The sequence below is a fragment of the Echeneis naucrates genome, chromosome 9 (assembly GCF_900963305.1).
Source record: "Echeneis naucrates chromosome 9, fEcheNa1.1, whole genome shotgun sequence".
NCBI classification, from domain to species: Eukaryota; Metazoa; Chordata; class Actinopteri; order Carangiformes; family Echeneidae; genus Echeneis; species Echeneis naucrates.
The window spans coordinates 2397582-2416086 of NC_042519.1; the positions used below are offsets into that span (position 1 = coordinate 2397582).

General features: G+C 42.2%; 1 protein-coding gene across 1 annotated transcript; it reads right to left on the bottom strand.

Moving 5' to 3' along the window:
- Positions 1-14657: 14657 nt before the first annotated feature.
- Positions 14658-18301, bottom strand: LOC115048785 (LIM domain transcription factor LMO4). Its single transcript, XM_029510537.1, has 5 exons — positions 17947-18301; positions 16948-17190; positions 16737-16833; positions 16304-16462; positions 14658-15469 (listed from the first exon to the last, which is right to left on the bottom strand). Exons 2-5 carry the CDS (start codon positions 17172-17174, stop codon positions 15461-15463), a joined length of 492 nt encoding a protein of 163 aa, XP_029366397.1. The 5' UTR covers positions 17175-17190; positions 17947-18301; the 3' UTR covers positions 14658-15460.
- Positions 18302-18505: the final 204 nt, after the last annotated feature.

Here is an 18505-nt window from a genome sequence, read left to right on the forward strand (position 1 = left end):
ATTTAGAACAGATTGAGCGGGAAGTGTAAAATAAAATAAAAATGCGACCTCTGTGGCTTCTAGCGGGCTTAGCCATGTTAAATACTCACGTCGCATTACCTCTTTGGTTCACCCACTTCATCTGCAGCAATGGGAGGACAGAGTGACAACAAATATTGAATACATCATCTGCCTTGCTAGGCATTTGGCTGTAAGTGCCAAGTGTCCAAGGCAACAGTGGATGAAAGTAGGTAGCCGTGACCGGTGGGATAGGATTGTTCTTGTGGAGTTTACAGATTCAGAGTAGAAAGAAAACTTCTGAATGAGTAGAGCATCCTTCAGCCGGCTGTGTGACCTAGTTGACCCATTCATTAAACCAGAGGAAAGCTGTAGTATGCGCACCAGAACCGCTGCCTATGAGAGTGGCTATAGTATTGTACCAACTCGTTTATCTGGCGCATCATGCACGCACCTGCACAGACGGCATGCAGTCGTCAGAAACCGGGATAAGGTGTATAAATGCTTCAGGTTTCTTGAAACTGGGAAAAGGGCATAACCGGGTTTCTGAATTCGGAATATGGTGTTTACATGCACAAACACAAAAAACGGGATACTTCAAAAACCCAATCAAAATACTAAAGATACTAAAGACCATGTAAACTTATGACAGCTACTATCACTCCCGGACTATCAGTGGTGAAAGCAACATGTGTAACGATTCCATGTGTTACCAACCTTGCTTTCTTTGCTAGTAGCTGTTGTTCAGTTTGTTTTTTTTTTCTGTCATTGTTATTGCTCCTTTATAGTAATTTGTGCAACTAATAAACTGCATAGAAGAAAATCCACTGTGTCCAGTGCATGCCCACTGTATGTGGTTGGTGATGCATGCATGTATGTGTCTTCTGGTGTGTTCGTTTGGACAGAGATGATTACTGAGCTAAAGCGGCCATCTGGCTGCAGCTCTAGCCTGAAAATAGCATGTAGTTAGGGTTAGCAGTCCCAGGCCCACTCCCAGTATGTTGGCATTAGGCATCACTGAATGCTGACTCCCCTCAACATGCTTCTATTCGCAGCAATATACACTATCACACGGATTATTTATATAATGAAACACATTTGCAAATGTGATTTCCTTCCTGGCAATCATAAAACTGTTGTTTTAAAAGTGTCAGCTTTCTGGTCCTCAGGTGACAAAAAAGGTCTTAAGGTTTGAAATTCACTCTGACTTTGAAACCTGTCTGAGTTATGCCTTCAGTAGCATGTTTCTTGTTTGAAAACCCATGGCCAGATATTAGAGTTTGTATGAAAACATAATAATTAAGTAAATTTGTCCAGCTTTATGTTTTAGAATTTATTTTAAGAAGGATGTCTGTAATATGTCATGAAGTGTTTGCAGCAAGCAGTCTTAACCATGTGTGCATTAAAATCTGTAATGAGCTTCTTTATATATTATTTCGCCTTCTACATATTTCTGACTCTTTAGCCAGTGAAGCTCAAGGGGTGTTTACAACCACATGCTGAGTCCAAATTCAACGTGGCAGCACAAACCCCACCTGCTCCCCCGGTTCAGAGGCCTCAATTAGGAAAGAAGGCTGGCATGTTGTGAGTTAACTTTAATGGGCAATAAGGGGATAGTGACTTTAAAGCCTGGCCCTCCAGTAGAAAGCAGTTGGAGTTGGAGAACTCACGTGGTGGGAAATTGTAGACAAAACAACTAACTTTTTTAGAAAACAGATGTGTTTAAGCCTGTAACTGTGGGGTCACTTCATTTGCTGCACATCAGTAATGATTTCCATGACCAAGATGAGTCTGGTCTAAAAATTTGGATAATTGATATACAAATAAAAAATGCCACTAAAGAGTAGTTTGTTATTACAAGACAAAACTATTTACAAAATATATTTATACTGATGATACATACCACCAATATAATCAATATATCTGCCTACAATTCATGAAAACTTTACAAGTGGATCTTTCCTTTTATTTGCAGTTTCGCTGTTTTGTTTTATTTGTTTCAAACTAATGATTACGCTAAGATGAAAACATGTCAGTATGAGCCATGAAAGAACTGCTATTTTACTTAGTTATTGTAGTACTGACATGAGAAAAATGGAAAAATTTACATCTATCAAGCCATCCTCTAGCTGCTGCACCGCACCACCTGGCAACCTCACTGTAATTAAATGTATGTATAGTTATTGTCCACCCAGAAATACACTGAATTCAATACTTAACTTCCTCTAAAACAGCACATTTCCCATTATTGCCCACTTTCTTTCATATTTCTTTCTGTGACCTAATCAACAAATCACATAGAAGGTGGTTCTATTATATATGTAATAATATCAGAGTTGGGTTGTGTAGGTGTTCTATAGCATCTGACAGGTGATGGCTGTGTTTGCCAGCCAAACGTGTAGATTACCATGAAGTTTTAGAGGAATTTTTATAACATCTCTGATCCCCTGACTAATCACAACATGATGAGGTAAAAAGAAATCTATGATTCCAAGCTTTGTCTCTACCATCAGCGACTGCCGTGGGGTATTTTTGCTGTTCCTATTACAAATGCTAGCATGCATTAAATACCTGGTTAAATATCTATGGAAAGACCATTTCTTCTTTATTGCCTTTGTACTCCTGCCTTGTGTGGTTGTTTGTCTGTTTATGCATACGTGTGTGCCTGCCTAGAAGGCTGGGCATGGTTATCAGATTCCTTCTCCTGCCAATCCACTTGAACATCATCCTTCCAGTCTGCACCACTGCCACATCTGTGCAATCCTAACTCTTTGTCTACTTGGTTGCTGGACCAAAAGGATGTTTGATGTAGAGACGGACACAGGCAGTGTGAGTTAAACAAGCAGTTTATCACAGTCCAAAGTCAAAACCATAAGATCTGTCAGCTCAGGCAGAGGGATCACAATCTACGACAGCTCTGGGTCAATACGCCCACGACTGTACAGCTAGGTTCAGCACAAACCATCTCATAAAGTTTGCGGACAACACCACCATAGTGAGCCTCATCAGCAGCAATGATGAGACCAATTACAGGAAAGAGATGACCCTCCTGGCCAGCTGGTGCAGAAACAATAACATTCTGTTCGACATGGGGAAGAAGAAGGACAAGGTCATCGACTTCAGGAGAGTCACCCACTGACCATCAATGGCTCCACCGTGGAGAAGGTCAGCAACACCAAATTCCTGGGGGTGAGGGGTTCCAAAGACCTTTCCTGGATGGACAACACCATGTCACTAGCAAGGAAGGCTCAACAAAGACTCAACTTCCTCCACAAACTGAGGAGAGCAAGTGCACCAGCCCCATCATGACCACCTTCTACTGAGGCACCACAGAAAGCATCCTGACGAGCTGCATCACAGTCTGGTATGGCAACTGCACTTCCAACAACAAGAAGACCCTGCAGCAAAAAGTGAAGGAGTAGGACCATGGGTGTCCCACTCCCCTCCCTCACAGACCCGTACAGCACCTGGAAAGCTGTCATCAGTGCCACAGACCCCACTCACCCCTCCCATCCCCTGTTCAGTCTCCTGCCATCTGGGAGAAGGTATCAGAGTCTACGGGCCAGCTCTACCAGAGTGGGAAACAGCTTCATCCATCAGGCTGTAAGGAAGCTGAAATCCTTACCAGCACTGCCCCATTGACGAAGGACTCAACCCCCCCCCCCCACCCCAGACCACATGCACATCTGTCACCCCACACAGGAAAGACTTTGCCCACCATGCTGGCACCAGCCACTTTAAAAGAACTTGTGTGCAGTGGAACACAGCTGTTTTGTTAAATTCTGCTCATCTGACCTCAGTGAGGTCTTTATGTGCAAATAATATTATGCATATTATATGCACTAATTTCACATTTCACTCTCTGCACAGCTTTATGTATATTTCAAAATCACTATATTTCTGGCTGCTTTTGTTGTTTGCAATTGTTATTGCTTTGTTAATGTTGTTGTACAGTCTAGATTTTTAATTTCTAACTTTCTATATTTAATTCATAGGAACTTGACAGGACATGGTTAATGACAGACAGCTCACCAAAATAACACAGGAAGTGACATACAGACACAAACTGGCGTCACTGTCGTGACGATCTGGGTAGTTTGAATCTCACGGCAGCATGGTTAATAACTTTTGACGCTGGAAATGGACCAATAAACCTGGGTGTCACCTTACATGACTCAGTGCAAAGCCCCAGGGGTTTGTTGAGATACCCCCTGAATTGCTGAAGGCTCTGAGTGTTGAGGGTCTTGGTTGACAAGCCTTGTCAACACTGTGTGGAAGTCAGAGATGGTGCCGAAGGAGTGGCAGACCTGGGTGGTGAACCTCTCTTCAAGAAGGGGGACCAGAGGGTGTGTGCCTATTATAGGGGCATCACATTACTCAGCCTCCCTGGAAAAGTCTTCTCTAAGGTACTGGAAAGGATCCCTGGCCGTGGAACAATAGACCAGCTCTTTACTCTCACAGGGATCCTTGAAAAAGCCTGGGAATGCAAACTGCCAGGCCACATGTGCTTTGTGGATCTGGAGAAGGCGTATGACTGGGTTGCCAGGGATGTTCTTTGGGAGTATGGGGTGAGAGGGTCGCTTCTGATGTCCAACCGATCCCTATATGCCCTGTGTGAGACTAGTGTGTAGATACTCGGCACTACGTCGTACTTGTTTCCGGTGGGTGTTGGCTTCTGTCAGGGCTGTGCCTTCTCTCTGATTCTGATCATGAATTTCATGGACAGGATTTCGAGGCACAGCCGTCATGAGGATGAGTTGCAGGTCGGTAGCTGGAGGATCGCATTTGCTTTTGCAGATGCCTTAGATCTACAGTGGTCACTGGATCAGTTTGCAGCTGACTGTGAAGCAGCAGAGATGAGGATCAGCACCTCTAAATACGAGGCCATGGTTCTATGTTAAAAACCGAGTATTTTGGGGTCTTGTTCACGAGTGAAGGAACTCTACAGTGTGAGATTGACTGGAGAATCGGGGCAGCTGGTGTGGTGCTGGATTCGCTGTTGCCACGAAAAGGGAGCTGAGTCAGGAGCCAAAACTCTTGATCAATCTCCATTTTTACCCTCACCTATGGTCATGAGCAATGACTCAAAGAAGAAGATCGCAGATACAAGCGGCTTTTTTTCTCCGCAGGGTGGCTGGGGTCTGGAGATAGGGTGAGAAGCTCAGTTACTAAGGAGAGACTTGGAGCAGAACCGCTGATCCTTTGCATGGAAAGCTAGCTGAGGTGGTTTAGGCATCTGACAAGGATTCCACCAAGGCAGGTCAAAGTTAGCCGAGGTTGCTGATGAATGAAAGTAAAAAAAGAATGAACAGAACTCATGGTCAGATAACAATAAAAACTTCAAACCAGCTCTAGAAGAATCCAAACACAAACGTCACTTGTACAAGTTGTCTTGGGTTATTATGTTTTATTATATTTTTATCTAATACAAAGAAAAGAGATTCCATGACCCCTTAGGGTTTTTTTCTTGTTTTATGATCTACTATCCCTTATTATGTTTAACAGAAGACACATATGACCAACATGTATATAAAAAAAAAAAAACTAACCCTAACCCTTCATTAAGGAAAACATTGATTCACTCATCCTCTATCACTTATCTGTTTCCGGGGCACTGGGGATGCTGGAGCCAATCCCCTCTCACACTGGGTGAGGGCAGGGTACACCCTGGACAGGTCTATCACAGGACCAACACACAGAGACAGACAGAGACCAACAACCACTCACACTCACACTCAGAGCTACGGACAATTTAGAGTCACCAATTAACCCAAACATGATGTCTTCGGATGGTGGGAGGAAATCGGTGGAAATCCACACTGGTACGGGGACAAATTGCAAACTCTACACAGAAAGTTCCAGTCCCAGAAAAAGAACCCTCGACCTTCTTGTTCTTGAGCAACAGCGCTAACCACTAAGTTGTCGTGCTGCCCAAGGAAAATATAAAGTTCTGAATAATAATAGTAATTTATGTCCTGCTACTCCGACTAGTTTTTATCTAAGATATATAAAATTTTTTGGTTTCTTTAAATATTCAAAGCATGGACTTCTCCAGAATGGGATTAAGTGAATTCACCCCTCCAGGCTTAAACAGGCTGTTCTGACATTAAGTGATAACAGGAACATCCAATATGCCCGTCGGCAGTTTGCGCATATTCTCCTTCAATAAAACACTGAACCACCCCATTCTGCTCTTGTTGTTCATGATTGGAAGTTAAGCCTTTATTCACCCCAGGAAATGCTCTGCCCAGCTTCACAGATGGGACATTTTTCTGGCCTCCGTAGTTTGCTCACATGGACTTCCTTCAAGATAAAAATAGTCTGACATAAGGGGAATGATATATGATCTCAGTCATTCATCTAAATTGGACAAATGAGGCCCAAACGTCTGAGCTGTGAAAGACCGCCCCTATAGGGCTGAATGAATGGGCCAGTGTGTGGGAGGGGTGTGTGTATGTGGGAGCACACGCACACGCACATTCGGTATGTATTTTGCACCATATGTGTTACAATCTATTTTTTTTATGCAAAAAAGCCTGTCTGTATATGTGCCTGCCAATTTACGTGCACAAGTATGCATGAATGTAAATCCAAATTTATTCCATGACTTTCCATTGTACTGCCTGGGTATTTGCGTTTTCAGCATGCGTGCGTGCATGTGTGTGTGTGTGTGTGTGTGTGTGTGTATGTCTTTGCGCACTGTTCTTTGTGTGTGAGAGCAGGGAGAGCAAGAGGCGGCATTGTTGCATCTGCTCCTCATTATAGGGCGCTAATGAATGCACGTGTGTTCCACCTGGTTCGGTGGAGTGGGGGGTTGATGAGGGCCTGGCCTTTCCCAGCTCTCCTATCGTAAAAACTGTCTCAAGACAAGCAGGGGAGCTCGATCCCCAGACGCTCATCTGACAACAGTTTGGCGGTTCCTCCTCTAATGATGAAGGTGATGCTCAGCGGCCGCACTGCCGGGCATGACTGTGACTCTTCGTGGAAAAAAATGTGATTCCCATTACAGAGGTGGACCTTAGAAAAGTCAGGGAACCATCTGCACTGTTTCAGTCATCTAACGGTACATGAGTTTTTGAGCACTAATACTAATGTTTTCTGCCAGTTTACAATGTGCTCAAATTAGTTTGGGATATGTGTTCTAGGCCGTATTCTCCTTAGCAGACATCTGCTAGCCACGTAGATGGTGCTACTTTTATTGTTTTGGGACGATGGTCTTCTCTGAGGATTCTGCCTCCACAACACAACAAAGAAGTTTGCTATTCCCACACTGAAGGAAAGTGGCTCTCCCACAAAAGCTGCTGACAGTGAGCTTTGTGAAATATCTCGGAGCAACTGGGACATTGTTTCTGGGAAGAAATGAATATTTTAAACGTGATTTTTTTTCCTTATTTGAGCAACACAAAAAAGTGTGTTCACCCTCATGAGCTCTAAACTGACCCCTTTAAGCAGGAAAACATGGCGTCCTGGGAATGTCAGATCACTCCTCAACACTACAGCAGGCAACCAGAGATGTATGCTGACTGTGGAAAGAGGCAACAAAAAAGTCTCATGGATCAAAGCCACAGTCTTTGTTTGACCAGCATACAGTACAACCTCCCAAGAAAATTTGAACTAAAGAATTATGACATCAGGTTTTTCTGGTGTGACATAATGACCCTTACCGATGCCTGACCTCTCACCGGTGCTCATGTGAACAATGGATTCTTCTGAAACTGTATCATGCTTACGACGCACATTCTGGTTTTGTAGAAGCAAAATATCAGTCCAGTTTACTCGCTACCTGATAAATCAGTGTACTTCCTGTTTCCTTCCTCCAAAAGAGTAATGACTCAAATGAAGACTCGTGCGCTTAGTTTTCTCATGCAGATAGATGTGTTTTACTGCAAAATGAGTATAAATAACTGTCATTAAGGCTGTAAGTGTTTCCTTCAAATCAGCACTGCACAGGATGTTTGAGTGCACAGCGGCAGAAACGTTCTGCAGGTTCAGATAACTCTGATTTCCACCACTTTTTTTTTTCTTTTAATTTACAAAGCTCACACACAAGTAAAAACAATAAACCAAAATGAAAAAGTGATAAAACTGCAACTTAGTGATAAGAAACAGTAATAAATCGAATGAAAAATGAGAGAGACTATAGCAATCAGTCAAACTCAGAAACAAAGCACAGACAAGTTGGTCAGAGTTTCTGGAGTGATTCTCAGGACGTGACTGACAACATTTGGCAGCGTCTTGAACAGAGCTGGTGTCATGCTGAGGAGTGATCACTCTATTAAGCACTTTTTCACAAGTCAAGTTTCTTAAAACAGATGACTCACAATGGAAAACATTCCTCTTGTTTTCCTAGGATGAAATAAAGTCCTCTCTGAATGTGTAAATAGCAGAGCTGCAAAGTCACTCAACAGGACAAAGCGGCTCAGCCATCATGATGCAGTCTGATGCTGAGTTGATGCTGTATTTTTTCTATCAGCAGAGGACTTCAGGGAAAAGGGGTGTGAACTAGTGCTTCAATCACTTTGCAAACAGCCTTCTGTTGTTGCTCTGCAGCTGTCGGTGGGTCTCTGCAGTGGGAAGCCCTCTTTCGAGCTTCTCCCTCAGCCTGCTTTGGCTGGTTGTGATACAACACCCCTGTGCACTCACCTGAGTGAGGGCTCTGTTGGGAACATTTTCACAAGGTGCGATATCTTTACTGCGGCAGGACTAAAGAGTGACAGACAGATAACAACATATATTCTTGCAACTAAAGCAAGGACCGCCAATGTTCATTAATTTGTTACTTATTAAGAATGATCACAATTATCATTTCCCATCGCCATTTTTGGGGAGAGTTTTCTTTTCACATTAGCGCATTGATGTGCTAATAAAGCTGGTTTTCTCCATCATCAGCTAAATAGGAGTCCTAGAAGTGAGATGTAGAGGATGGTAGAGCAGGTTGGCTCCCTAACCACCAGTGTTAATGATTTAAATCTGTGTACTGAATCACGAATCACGAAAGTTATTCGTAAGTAAACAAGATGAGTTGGTGGACTTGCCACAAATAGTTCTGATTCGCCGGGAATATATTACTATTATTATTACTATTGTAACAAACTTTATTATACTACAAAGTTTTTTTGCAGGGGAGGGGGACATTAACACTGACTCAACTGACTGAAGTGAACCGAATCACTTTAGTGTGTGACTCAGATTAACCCGAGTCCATAAAAATGCACAGATTTTTCCACTACTAGTGGACTGGATATCTGGTGCATGACACCGCGTCAGATCTTAAGTTTTGGATAGTTTTGAAGGACTACATTCCCGGTCATCGTGTAAATATTTGACACCCTGCCATGTAACTTAAGCAATGAAAAACGGCTTCCATTTCATTTAAAAATATTTGTTTTGCTTTGTTCAAAAGTCTGAAAAACCAGCGTCCCACTTCCTCTTTCAGCCACATATAACCTGCTCAGCATCAAACAGTAAACAAGACAAGTTAGAGACAGAGGAACATCAAGCAGAGACCAGAACGGAGGGGAAGCTGTGTGTCTGTGGCTGCTGGATGTGTAATAAGTGTTTGCTAATGCAATAATAACTTTGTGTGTTGTGTTTAGCACTCAGGGAGGTTGCAGCTTAAAGGGAACATTTGTTGCCAACAGTGTTTGTTACGTGACAGTGCAAGAGGCTTTGTTAATATTTCATTCGAAATTTCTTTGACTTCAAGAGGAATATTGAAAGTTATCTTTGGCTTAGTGTGGTGTTGATACCTGAACGTCAACACCCAAGTCTGTGTTGAAGCTTTGTTGACCAACATACACTAAATTATAAAGGGCTGCTTATTAGTGTGATACCCCTTTTGGGTTAGAACACCATTGTTCTTGCTTTTTATAATCATCATTATTATTTGTCTTCTATATGGAAATAGAATGAGATAGCAACTCGAAGCTAGGCACAAGAGTTGGAAAATGGCCAGATGGTGGCGTTGTATTCAGGGCCACACCCTGAACAGAGTTTCTTCAACTGCCATGAAATTTGACACACAAATCAAGATGTGGAGTTTCAGATGTGCCACTGTGTGTGTGTGTCTGTGTGTGCATGTCTGTGTTCTATTGTCATTTGCACCTCATACTGCTTCTGTTCCACTGCAAGCAGAACAAAGGTAAACCTGAATATTATCTATATTTTACATAAGATATTGCTGCTTCTGCTTTAACTGTACTACTGTCACTCCCACTGCTCCAAACACACACTACTTATCCATTCATATGAGAAGTTTGATCTAAATGGCTCATTATTATCAGGTTAGGGTTTTTCCCAAAGACTCCCATTCTATAACTGATCACTTCTATAATATTTCCATCATATGGACTAAACTGACTGATTGTAATGAAAAACCATTTATTATCATCAAACCAATGCATCACTCTAACTATAGTTGGGACAGCAGAGGTGGAGGAGGCGATACGTTTGTTGACTCTGTCACATTTATCTGTCTCTGGGTGTCTCTCTATCTCTGAACACACCATTCCTCAACCGTGTCCAACATTGACAGCCGTGGGTAATGACAGTCGAATGCTCACTCGCTCCTCATTTACTCAGAGCTGGCAGTGTAACAGTTCGTTCAGAACTCTTAAGTGCTTGTTAATTTAATATGCAAATAAGTCTCTTGTCAATCTGAGAGCATTTTAATGAAAAAGCTCCTGCTTCCATTGGGCGGGGGCTTCTGTAGGTTGACTATGGATGTGAAGGAGAGAAAGAAACAAGGCTAGGGGAAAGAGAGAAGGAAAGGTGTGGCTGAAGAACAGCAGAGAGACACTGAAGTACAATGTATTGGAGACAGACGACAGCAGCCCAGATGGCACTATTGAAGATGCATGGAGGCTGGTAGCATCATGAACATGTGCAACACATGGAGGTGAGGCCTCTGTCACCTTCACTTTGGCCTCCTGTGATCTGTTCCCAGCAGATAGCGCTTGAAAACAGAATCAGACAGAATCTGTTTATGGAAGAGAAGAAACGACAGGCTGCAAAAACATGAGAGTACCACACGCATGCACACATACACACACACACACACACACACACACACAGACACCCATACAAACATACAGACCTCGAGTCACATCTCTGTTAATGACAGACCTTAGTTCAACCTTTGCCTACATATGGGTGGCGCAGTGTGCTGAAAGTAAGGTGAGCGTGTTATTGGGAAGGTGGGGGTGGTTTGCAGGCGGTGTTAAGTCAAGCAGGAACCCTCAATGTTGCTAATTTATTTACAGATTTAATTAGATGGATAGAGCCCTCACAGATATAAGAAAGAGAGGAGAGATGTTGCCAGCGTTACAGCACTTTAATTATGGTAGCAGGCTCCTGATCCCTGCGCTCTGCTGTCTGGGGAGCCAGTTAATTAAAATCCTCATTATTTTACTTTTAATTAGTTCCCCCCTCTTTTGTTTCCTTTCACCATATGGCCGTGTTCCGTGGTCAAATTAACGTAATTGAGCTAATTAAGCCGATCACTTTAATTATTCAAAGCGTTCCGATTGGCCAGGAGAACTTTTCTCCATCTCCCCTCCATGACATTCCTATATGAGGCTTGGAGTTGTAAAGTCGTTCTCTTTGTCATTATATTGCTCTACTCCCATGCCGAAGGAAGTGAGTTATGGCTGCAACATGCCTCACTTCCTACATGTTCCAGCAGTGTCTCATATTTCACTTGTATGCAATGCATGATACGCAGCGCAGCACTGGAGACCTCAGCAAGTTCAGAGGACTTGGAACATTTAACACAATACTGTTATGACAAATTAGGTGAGTGGTGGTAGTTGTGGTAGCTACTTCTCGGCAATCATCTGGTGCTCAGGGATTTGAAGCTACCATAAATAGGTTTCTCACAGCCCAAGCAGCTTTCGGAAAGATTGTCAGCACAGTTTAATGTCACAGATATCCCTACACACAGTACCATTGCATTAATATGCTTGCATTTTGAAATTGGTGACGACCAGATGGTGGTTTTACAGCATACTTATGTTGAGCTCAATGCCTTAGGGTGGACAGGACCTGTCTATCAGCATTCATTTATAGAACATACACTGTCGCTCTCTGGCATCTTTTGCTCTCAACTCCCTGTTTTGTATTCCCTGTTTTGGAAAATTGAGGAAAGAAGCTTTGCACTTTATTTCTAGTTCCATGAGCAAAAACACACACCACACAGAAAGGACATAAAATCAATCCTCATCAGATTCACTTGATTAGTATCACTGTGTTGTTCTCATATCTATAAAAAGGTCAACTGAATTTGTGGAACAAAATCTTGAATGATCAAGTCACCAAAATTTCAAAATAAAAGATGGTTAGGATGATATTTTATTGTGTTCAGATTTTAACTGGAGACAACTGATTCCTTACTACAGTAGTCATTTACATTATTATTATTATTATTATTATTATTATTATTATTATTATTATTATTATTATTATTATTATTATTATTATTATTATTATTATTATATGGGTATTAAGGACTCGTAGATCAAACTAGATTTATCTTGAAACTTGACCTTCATTTTGATCTCAATTTCACACCTGTAAAGTTTTAGTGACCTTGTCAAAGACAGGTCCACATTTTGCCACAATGACACACACACCTGCACACAGACTCAAAAGGTCAATACTACTAAGAAACACGGTCACAGCTGGTAACAATTACATGAAAAAATTTAAAAGCAATGTCTCAATTACTACGTATCCACAGATGCTGTTTTCATACCAAAACAGTTGCCTTTTTTTTTTTGACATTTGACTATATTGAGCTTCAAACACATACAAAACTTATGATGGTTACATGCATTTATGTGCTCCTTTTTCAATTCTCCAGAGTGTAATCTGTCACAAACTGGGCACCACACACCACACATCAAAGTCAAACCCTCATAATACCTCCTTACGTGTTTTACTTTCCTCATCGTGTGCCACCAAAATATAATAATGGAAAACAAGGAACATTGACATTTCACACAACCACAATACGGCTTAATGGGGGAAATATTTTGTTATTCTGTGTCTACTGCGGTGACCACTTTAGAGGTGACACATTAAATATGGGCACAATGAATGGTTAAGGTAATGTCATATTATAAAGAGAACAACCACTGTTGTCCAGTTCAACATACACACACATATATATATATATATATATATATATATATATATATATATATATATATATATTAGTGGGAACTAAACATTTGGGTTCTCGTGCTCGCATGACACTAGACCATCACAGAGATAGTTAATGTAATGCCAGAATATTGTTTGGATTCAATCACTTGGTCTGGCCTGTCCACACATAGAGAGAGACTATGTCATCAGAGGGAGCTTCTGGCTGGCAGAGCAACAGATTAGCATCAGAATGGAACTGGGCTGAAGGAAGGCAGCTATGTTGGATCTATATCACAGGAGTTTCTGGGCAAGAAGGAGGCTCCAATGATCTTCTTCCCCTCCATGATGAGCATGTAAAAATATCCTGGCATCATCTTGTGTCTTCACGCAGTGTGAGGTGGAGGAGCTCAGGCAATTACACTCATCTGCATGTGTTAATATGATTAATTAGCAGGAATAAACACTTTTCTATGACACAGGCTACATGGTGAGCCACACACCTGCAGAAGCTCTGATAAAAGACATCACCTCATGGCAAAGAGCCTTTTCATGAGACCTGCTAATTGGCATCTGAAAACGTTCCGGCTAATTAAGAAAAGGCAGATGAGGCTTGATTAGTTTGAATGCAAAGTGTAACTTGTGGTGCGGTGGGACTCGGGAATGTGCCGAGGTTTTATTTCTTCACCATCACGATACAAAGATAATTGTAATTGTGATCATTTGCATACGTTAATGAATTTGCGTGACGCTTCTTGATCAGACGTGGAATAAATAATTGATGCAGTATCAGCACCTACCATGACAAGTGGGACTTTTTGAAATAGCTAAGCGCATTAAGGTGCAAGTTTGATGGCTGCCATGGTCCCAAGCAAGGTGTGAAAGTGGAGCAGATGCTATCTTCTGCTTCTTGCACACCACATACTCCACAGCTCCTACCACACTAAGATTAACTCCCAAGCTCTGATGGTATGGAGACTTTGAACATAGTATTTAAATAAGCACACTAAGCTAAAGCGAATTGAATGCATCTCGGGAAAATTATTTCAGAAGCCATGCAGAGTGGCAGAGAACAAAGAGCTGTGAGGGGAGACAAACCAGGCTGTGTAGGGGCTTTAATTGGAACATGGTGAAGAGTAAATACATCAGATTGTTTCAAGTGCCTCGGATGTAGAGGGGGCCACTCCCCTTTAATTAGCCTGCTTTAAGATTAGGCTTTATTAAAGACAGGCAGGCAGGCAGCCACCAAGCCAGTCAGCCACGGGATACGCCACAAGTTCAGCCCCACAGGAGCTCCAGAAGCAAAGATACAGGGCTCATGTTTAATTGCTTCTGTAAATGGTCAGAGCTCAAACCTCCTAATTCCATTCCTCGGGGTAATCAGGCATGTTTTTTTCCATGCAGGGTAAAAGAGAATGAGAGGGTTAGCCACAACCGCCGATGCCAGGTACCACGCAATGCAATGTCACTCTAATGCTGCTGAGGGGCTTCAAAAGGACCTCTGCGCACTTTGCAACATGTTACAGGAAAATTATTTTAATAGGTTTTCTCTTAACTGGACTTTTTTCACACATTGAAACAGGCATTGGTTAAAGAAATAAAACTCCACAGAAAAAAGCAAAACCTTCAATGAATCACTTCAGTTGCTCAGGGCAGCTGAGAGAATGAGTAATCACAGGTAACAGTAAAATATTAAATTGTACATTTCTGCTTTCCTTGAGTGCTTAAAAAAGTTTCTGGTTGAGCTTGTTCTAAGGTTTCCCTATGATTGGACATTTTCAGATGCTCCACATTTTGCAAAAAACCCCACAATTTTACATTCAATCGTCAGTGTATTGGATCTCAGATTAACATGTAGAAGAGAGAGTTCATCAAAAACACTGACACTCAGGGAAAATAATGCCACATGGCATAAGCAAAGCTTTCACAGTCATTTTACAGCAGTCCATTAAGCATTCATTCAAACATCCTTTGTTCCCTCTTTCAGTTGGCGCTGGCTTTCATTGTCATTTTTCCCCCCTCAAGCTTTCTACTAGTCCTGAAGGAGCCATCGCAGTCAACACACACGTTGAGTCTTTGCATGGTGCACAGACCACTTTAATATTAAACACAACATGAATGTGACTTTTGTAAGCTGTATATTGAGCCTCTGGTATGGTGTTGTACGGGACACATTGGTAAAAAGCTGCACGCTCTATGTAGGGAAGGGAAGCGACGTGTTGATGAAAATCCACAATGGCGACAGAAGCAGGAGAAGAAGAGTAAATAAGGAGAAGTGAAGTTCAGGAGAAAAGGTGAGGGCGACACACAGCGCTGCTGCCACTCAGCAAACCTACAGACCAGAAAAGAAGAGGAGCATTAGGGTCACTACCACAGACACATAATGGTCACCAATATATTTGTTTCTAATTCAAGTACTGTGTTTATATTCAATTCAAGTTTATATTATATTTTATATTTTATTATATTTATATTTATATATGTGAATATGAGTTAATCTAAAAACAGAATACAATATGACATGAAATCAATTGGTATATTATAAAAATCCACAAGTGACTGAGAGCTGTGACGTATAAGCAGCTTATGCAAGCAAAATATCAAAGAAAGTTTTTCTTTGTTCAGTGCCCTTGAATGTTTTTTTTTTTTTTAAATCACATTTCATTTTACCAAAGTAACACTGCCAAACCAGATAAAAAAAAATCTACATTCAAACTGAAGGCACAGGGACAACATAAATATAATGAATAAATTATGAAGCAATTATATAATAGATAACGTAATTATTATTGATGATGCATAAATACCTATACTATTTTTTTAATGTTTCATCAGTGCACTGCATAATTAACTATAAAAAGTATGAAAAGTATGAAAAGTATAAACATCTAAAAGAGTAAGTTTAAGTTAAGTAAAAAGCATAATAAAAAGTAAAAACTTTTCTCGTAATACAACGGTACGCAGATTTTTCTTTAGTCAAATCTTTATGTACATTTTTTCTACATAAATAGCATCTCCTGCTGTGGCAGGCATTGTTCCAGAGGGGAATCAAATGATTTTATTTTTCACATTAGAGTCCATGTAAAATATTCATATAAGAATAATTCACCCTCTGTTGGAAACACAGATGGCTCTGTAGGATCAGGTCAGCAGCACTTTCATTTACCTTCTGGTCTGTCAGTACTGAGTTGCTCTGAAGTGAAGGCAGGTGGCTGTTGAGCAAGGCAGCACCGGGTCTGTCGTGCTCACAGAAGATTGTGCCATTGATATAATGGAAGCGATCTCCAGGCATCAGTCTGTTTCGACAGGTGGCACAGCTGAAACACTGCAGAGGCCAAAACAGATCAGAGTGAGGCCACTAAATTTGTATGCTGTAAGCATTAAAGTTGCATCAAAAACCCCCAGTTTTACTCGAAATTCAACAACATTTCTTCCAAGAGACTGAAACTGGATGGCTAAATACTAATTATAATATTAAAGAGTACAGTGGAATATTTTGGAAAACACATTTAAAGCTCAGGGGACATTTCTTCCCTACTTTGAGCTCTCTTTCTGTCAGCATGAGACAAAGCGCGTTAATATGAGTACTTGAGATTTACCTTGAGGTGGTACACATTACCCTGTGCCCTCATTACCATCTCGTTGGCTGGGATAGACTGGCCGCAGGCACTGCACGCCCCGCTGTGCCCAAACAGTCTGCAAACACAAAAACACAGATTGCTTTGTCTGTGCAGCCTCAAAATTTTAAAACCAGCAGCTTCCTGTCCTCCTCCTCCTCCTCCTCATCCTCCAGCTCTTCCTTCCTCTTACCTGATGTAGTCGCTTCGACACAGAATCATGCCTCCTTTGCTGTAGCAGGTGGTGCCAATGTCCCCCAGCTGGGCTTGGCAGCAAGAGCACTTAAGGCAGCGAGTGTGCCAGTAGCGCTCCATGGAAAAGAGCAGGAAGCGGTCTGCGATCTTCCCTCCGCATCCTGCACACGACCTGGGGGCTGGTGGTATGCCTGACGCTTGGCTGTTAACCATGTTGTTCACCATATCTTCTCAGAGGCTCCTGGACACATGACATGTAAAGCAGGTGTAAAGTCGAGATTCCAATTTCTTTCATTATACCACCTTTTTACGGCAACAGCAATATATGTGCTTGTTCAACACTAAGTCTGTCTAGAGCAGAGAATAGTAATAGTGTGACCTGTATGTTTATTTGTAGATATTAACTTGCACACAGCATGTCAGCTTTTAGGAGTATAAAAAGGGGGAATTCATTGTGTTGATGACAAAACACACATCAGTTCTTCCCACTTGCTCTGGCAAATCTGGAGCCTCACAGTGATTGCAACTTATTTTAAGGCCTCTAAGAGTTTGAGTCCAACACCATAGTCAGATCAACACCAGAAAAAGATGAGCAACAATGTAATAGCTGATCCAAACCAATCTCTCTGAATTTTTACTGCTTTGTTCAACATGTTTTTGTTCTGCCTGCCCCCCCATTATGTCACATGTATATTAAGATTTTTGAGTATGTGTGTGTGTGTGTGTGTGTGTGTGTGTGTGTGTGTGTGTGTGGAGGAGGGGGGGGGGGGGCTTCTGAAAGAGTGCCAGTAATGAGACTGGATGTAATACTAGGAGCATTGTAAAAGTGTTTTCTTACATTCTGTTTACAGCATCCACCTTCACTCATTATGTCCCTGACTCGGACTGAGCTGACATGCTCTTCACTTCCAGGTAGCGCTCGCAAACAGGAAAGCTTTATTCAGAAAATGCGCGCGCGGAGGGGACGAAAGAGGAAAAAGGAGGAGAGACGCGTTACCTCGTCGAGCCGAAGGCTTCCCTCCTGCGTCCAAGTTTGGATGAGACGGAGGAATATATTCACACACACCTCGACGCGCTCGGAGTTGGAAAACAGCACCTAGACTTCACTGGTCTCCATTGGCTCCTCGGAAAAAGGCAACACAACATTAAGCCCCGGGACTGCACGGCGACGGTAACAGTTGAGCAAACTCTCCCCGACATCCAGCTCCGCTGATAAATAACTACACGGCCGACCGGCCGCGGAGAGCGGGCATGACGCAGCTCCTCTCCCTCGCCTCTGTGTCACAGTTGTCCGTCTGTCAACACGCCTTCGTCCGCTCCTGTCGCTTTTGACAGCAACACTCTTCACCAAAATTGCGCAAGGGGGTTATTTAAATGACCGAGATGGGACTCAGCCCACATAAAACGTGGTGCAGCCAATGGGGGGCAGGGGGCGTGGCCGTAGTCAAAAATGATTTATGAGTTTCTAGTGGCTTATTAATATGCACGTCCACTTCCCTTAAGCTTCCCGTAGGGTGTTACCCGGTGTTGACATGAGAAGCAGCATTTACGCCACG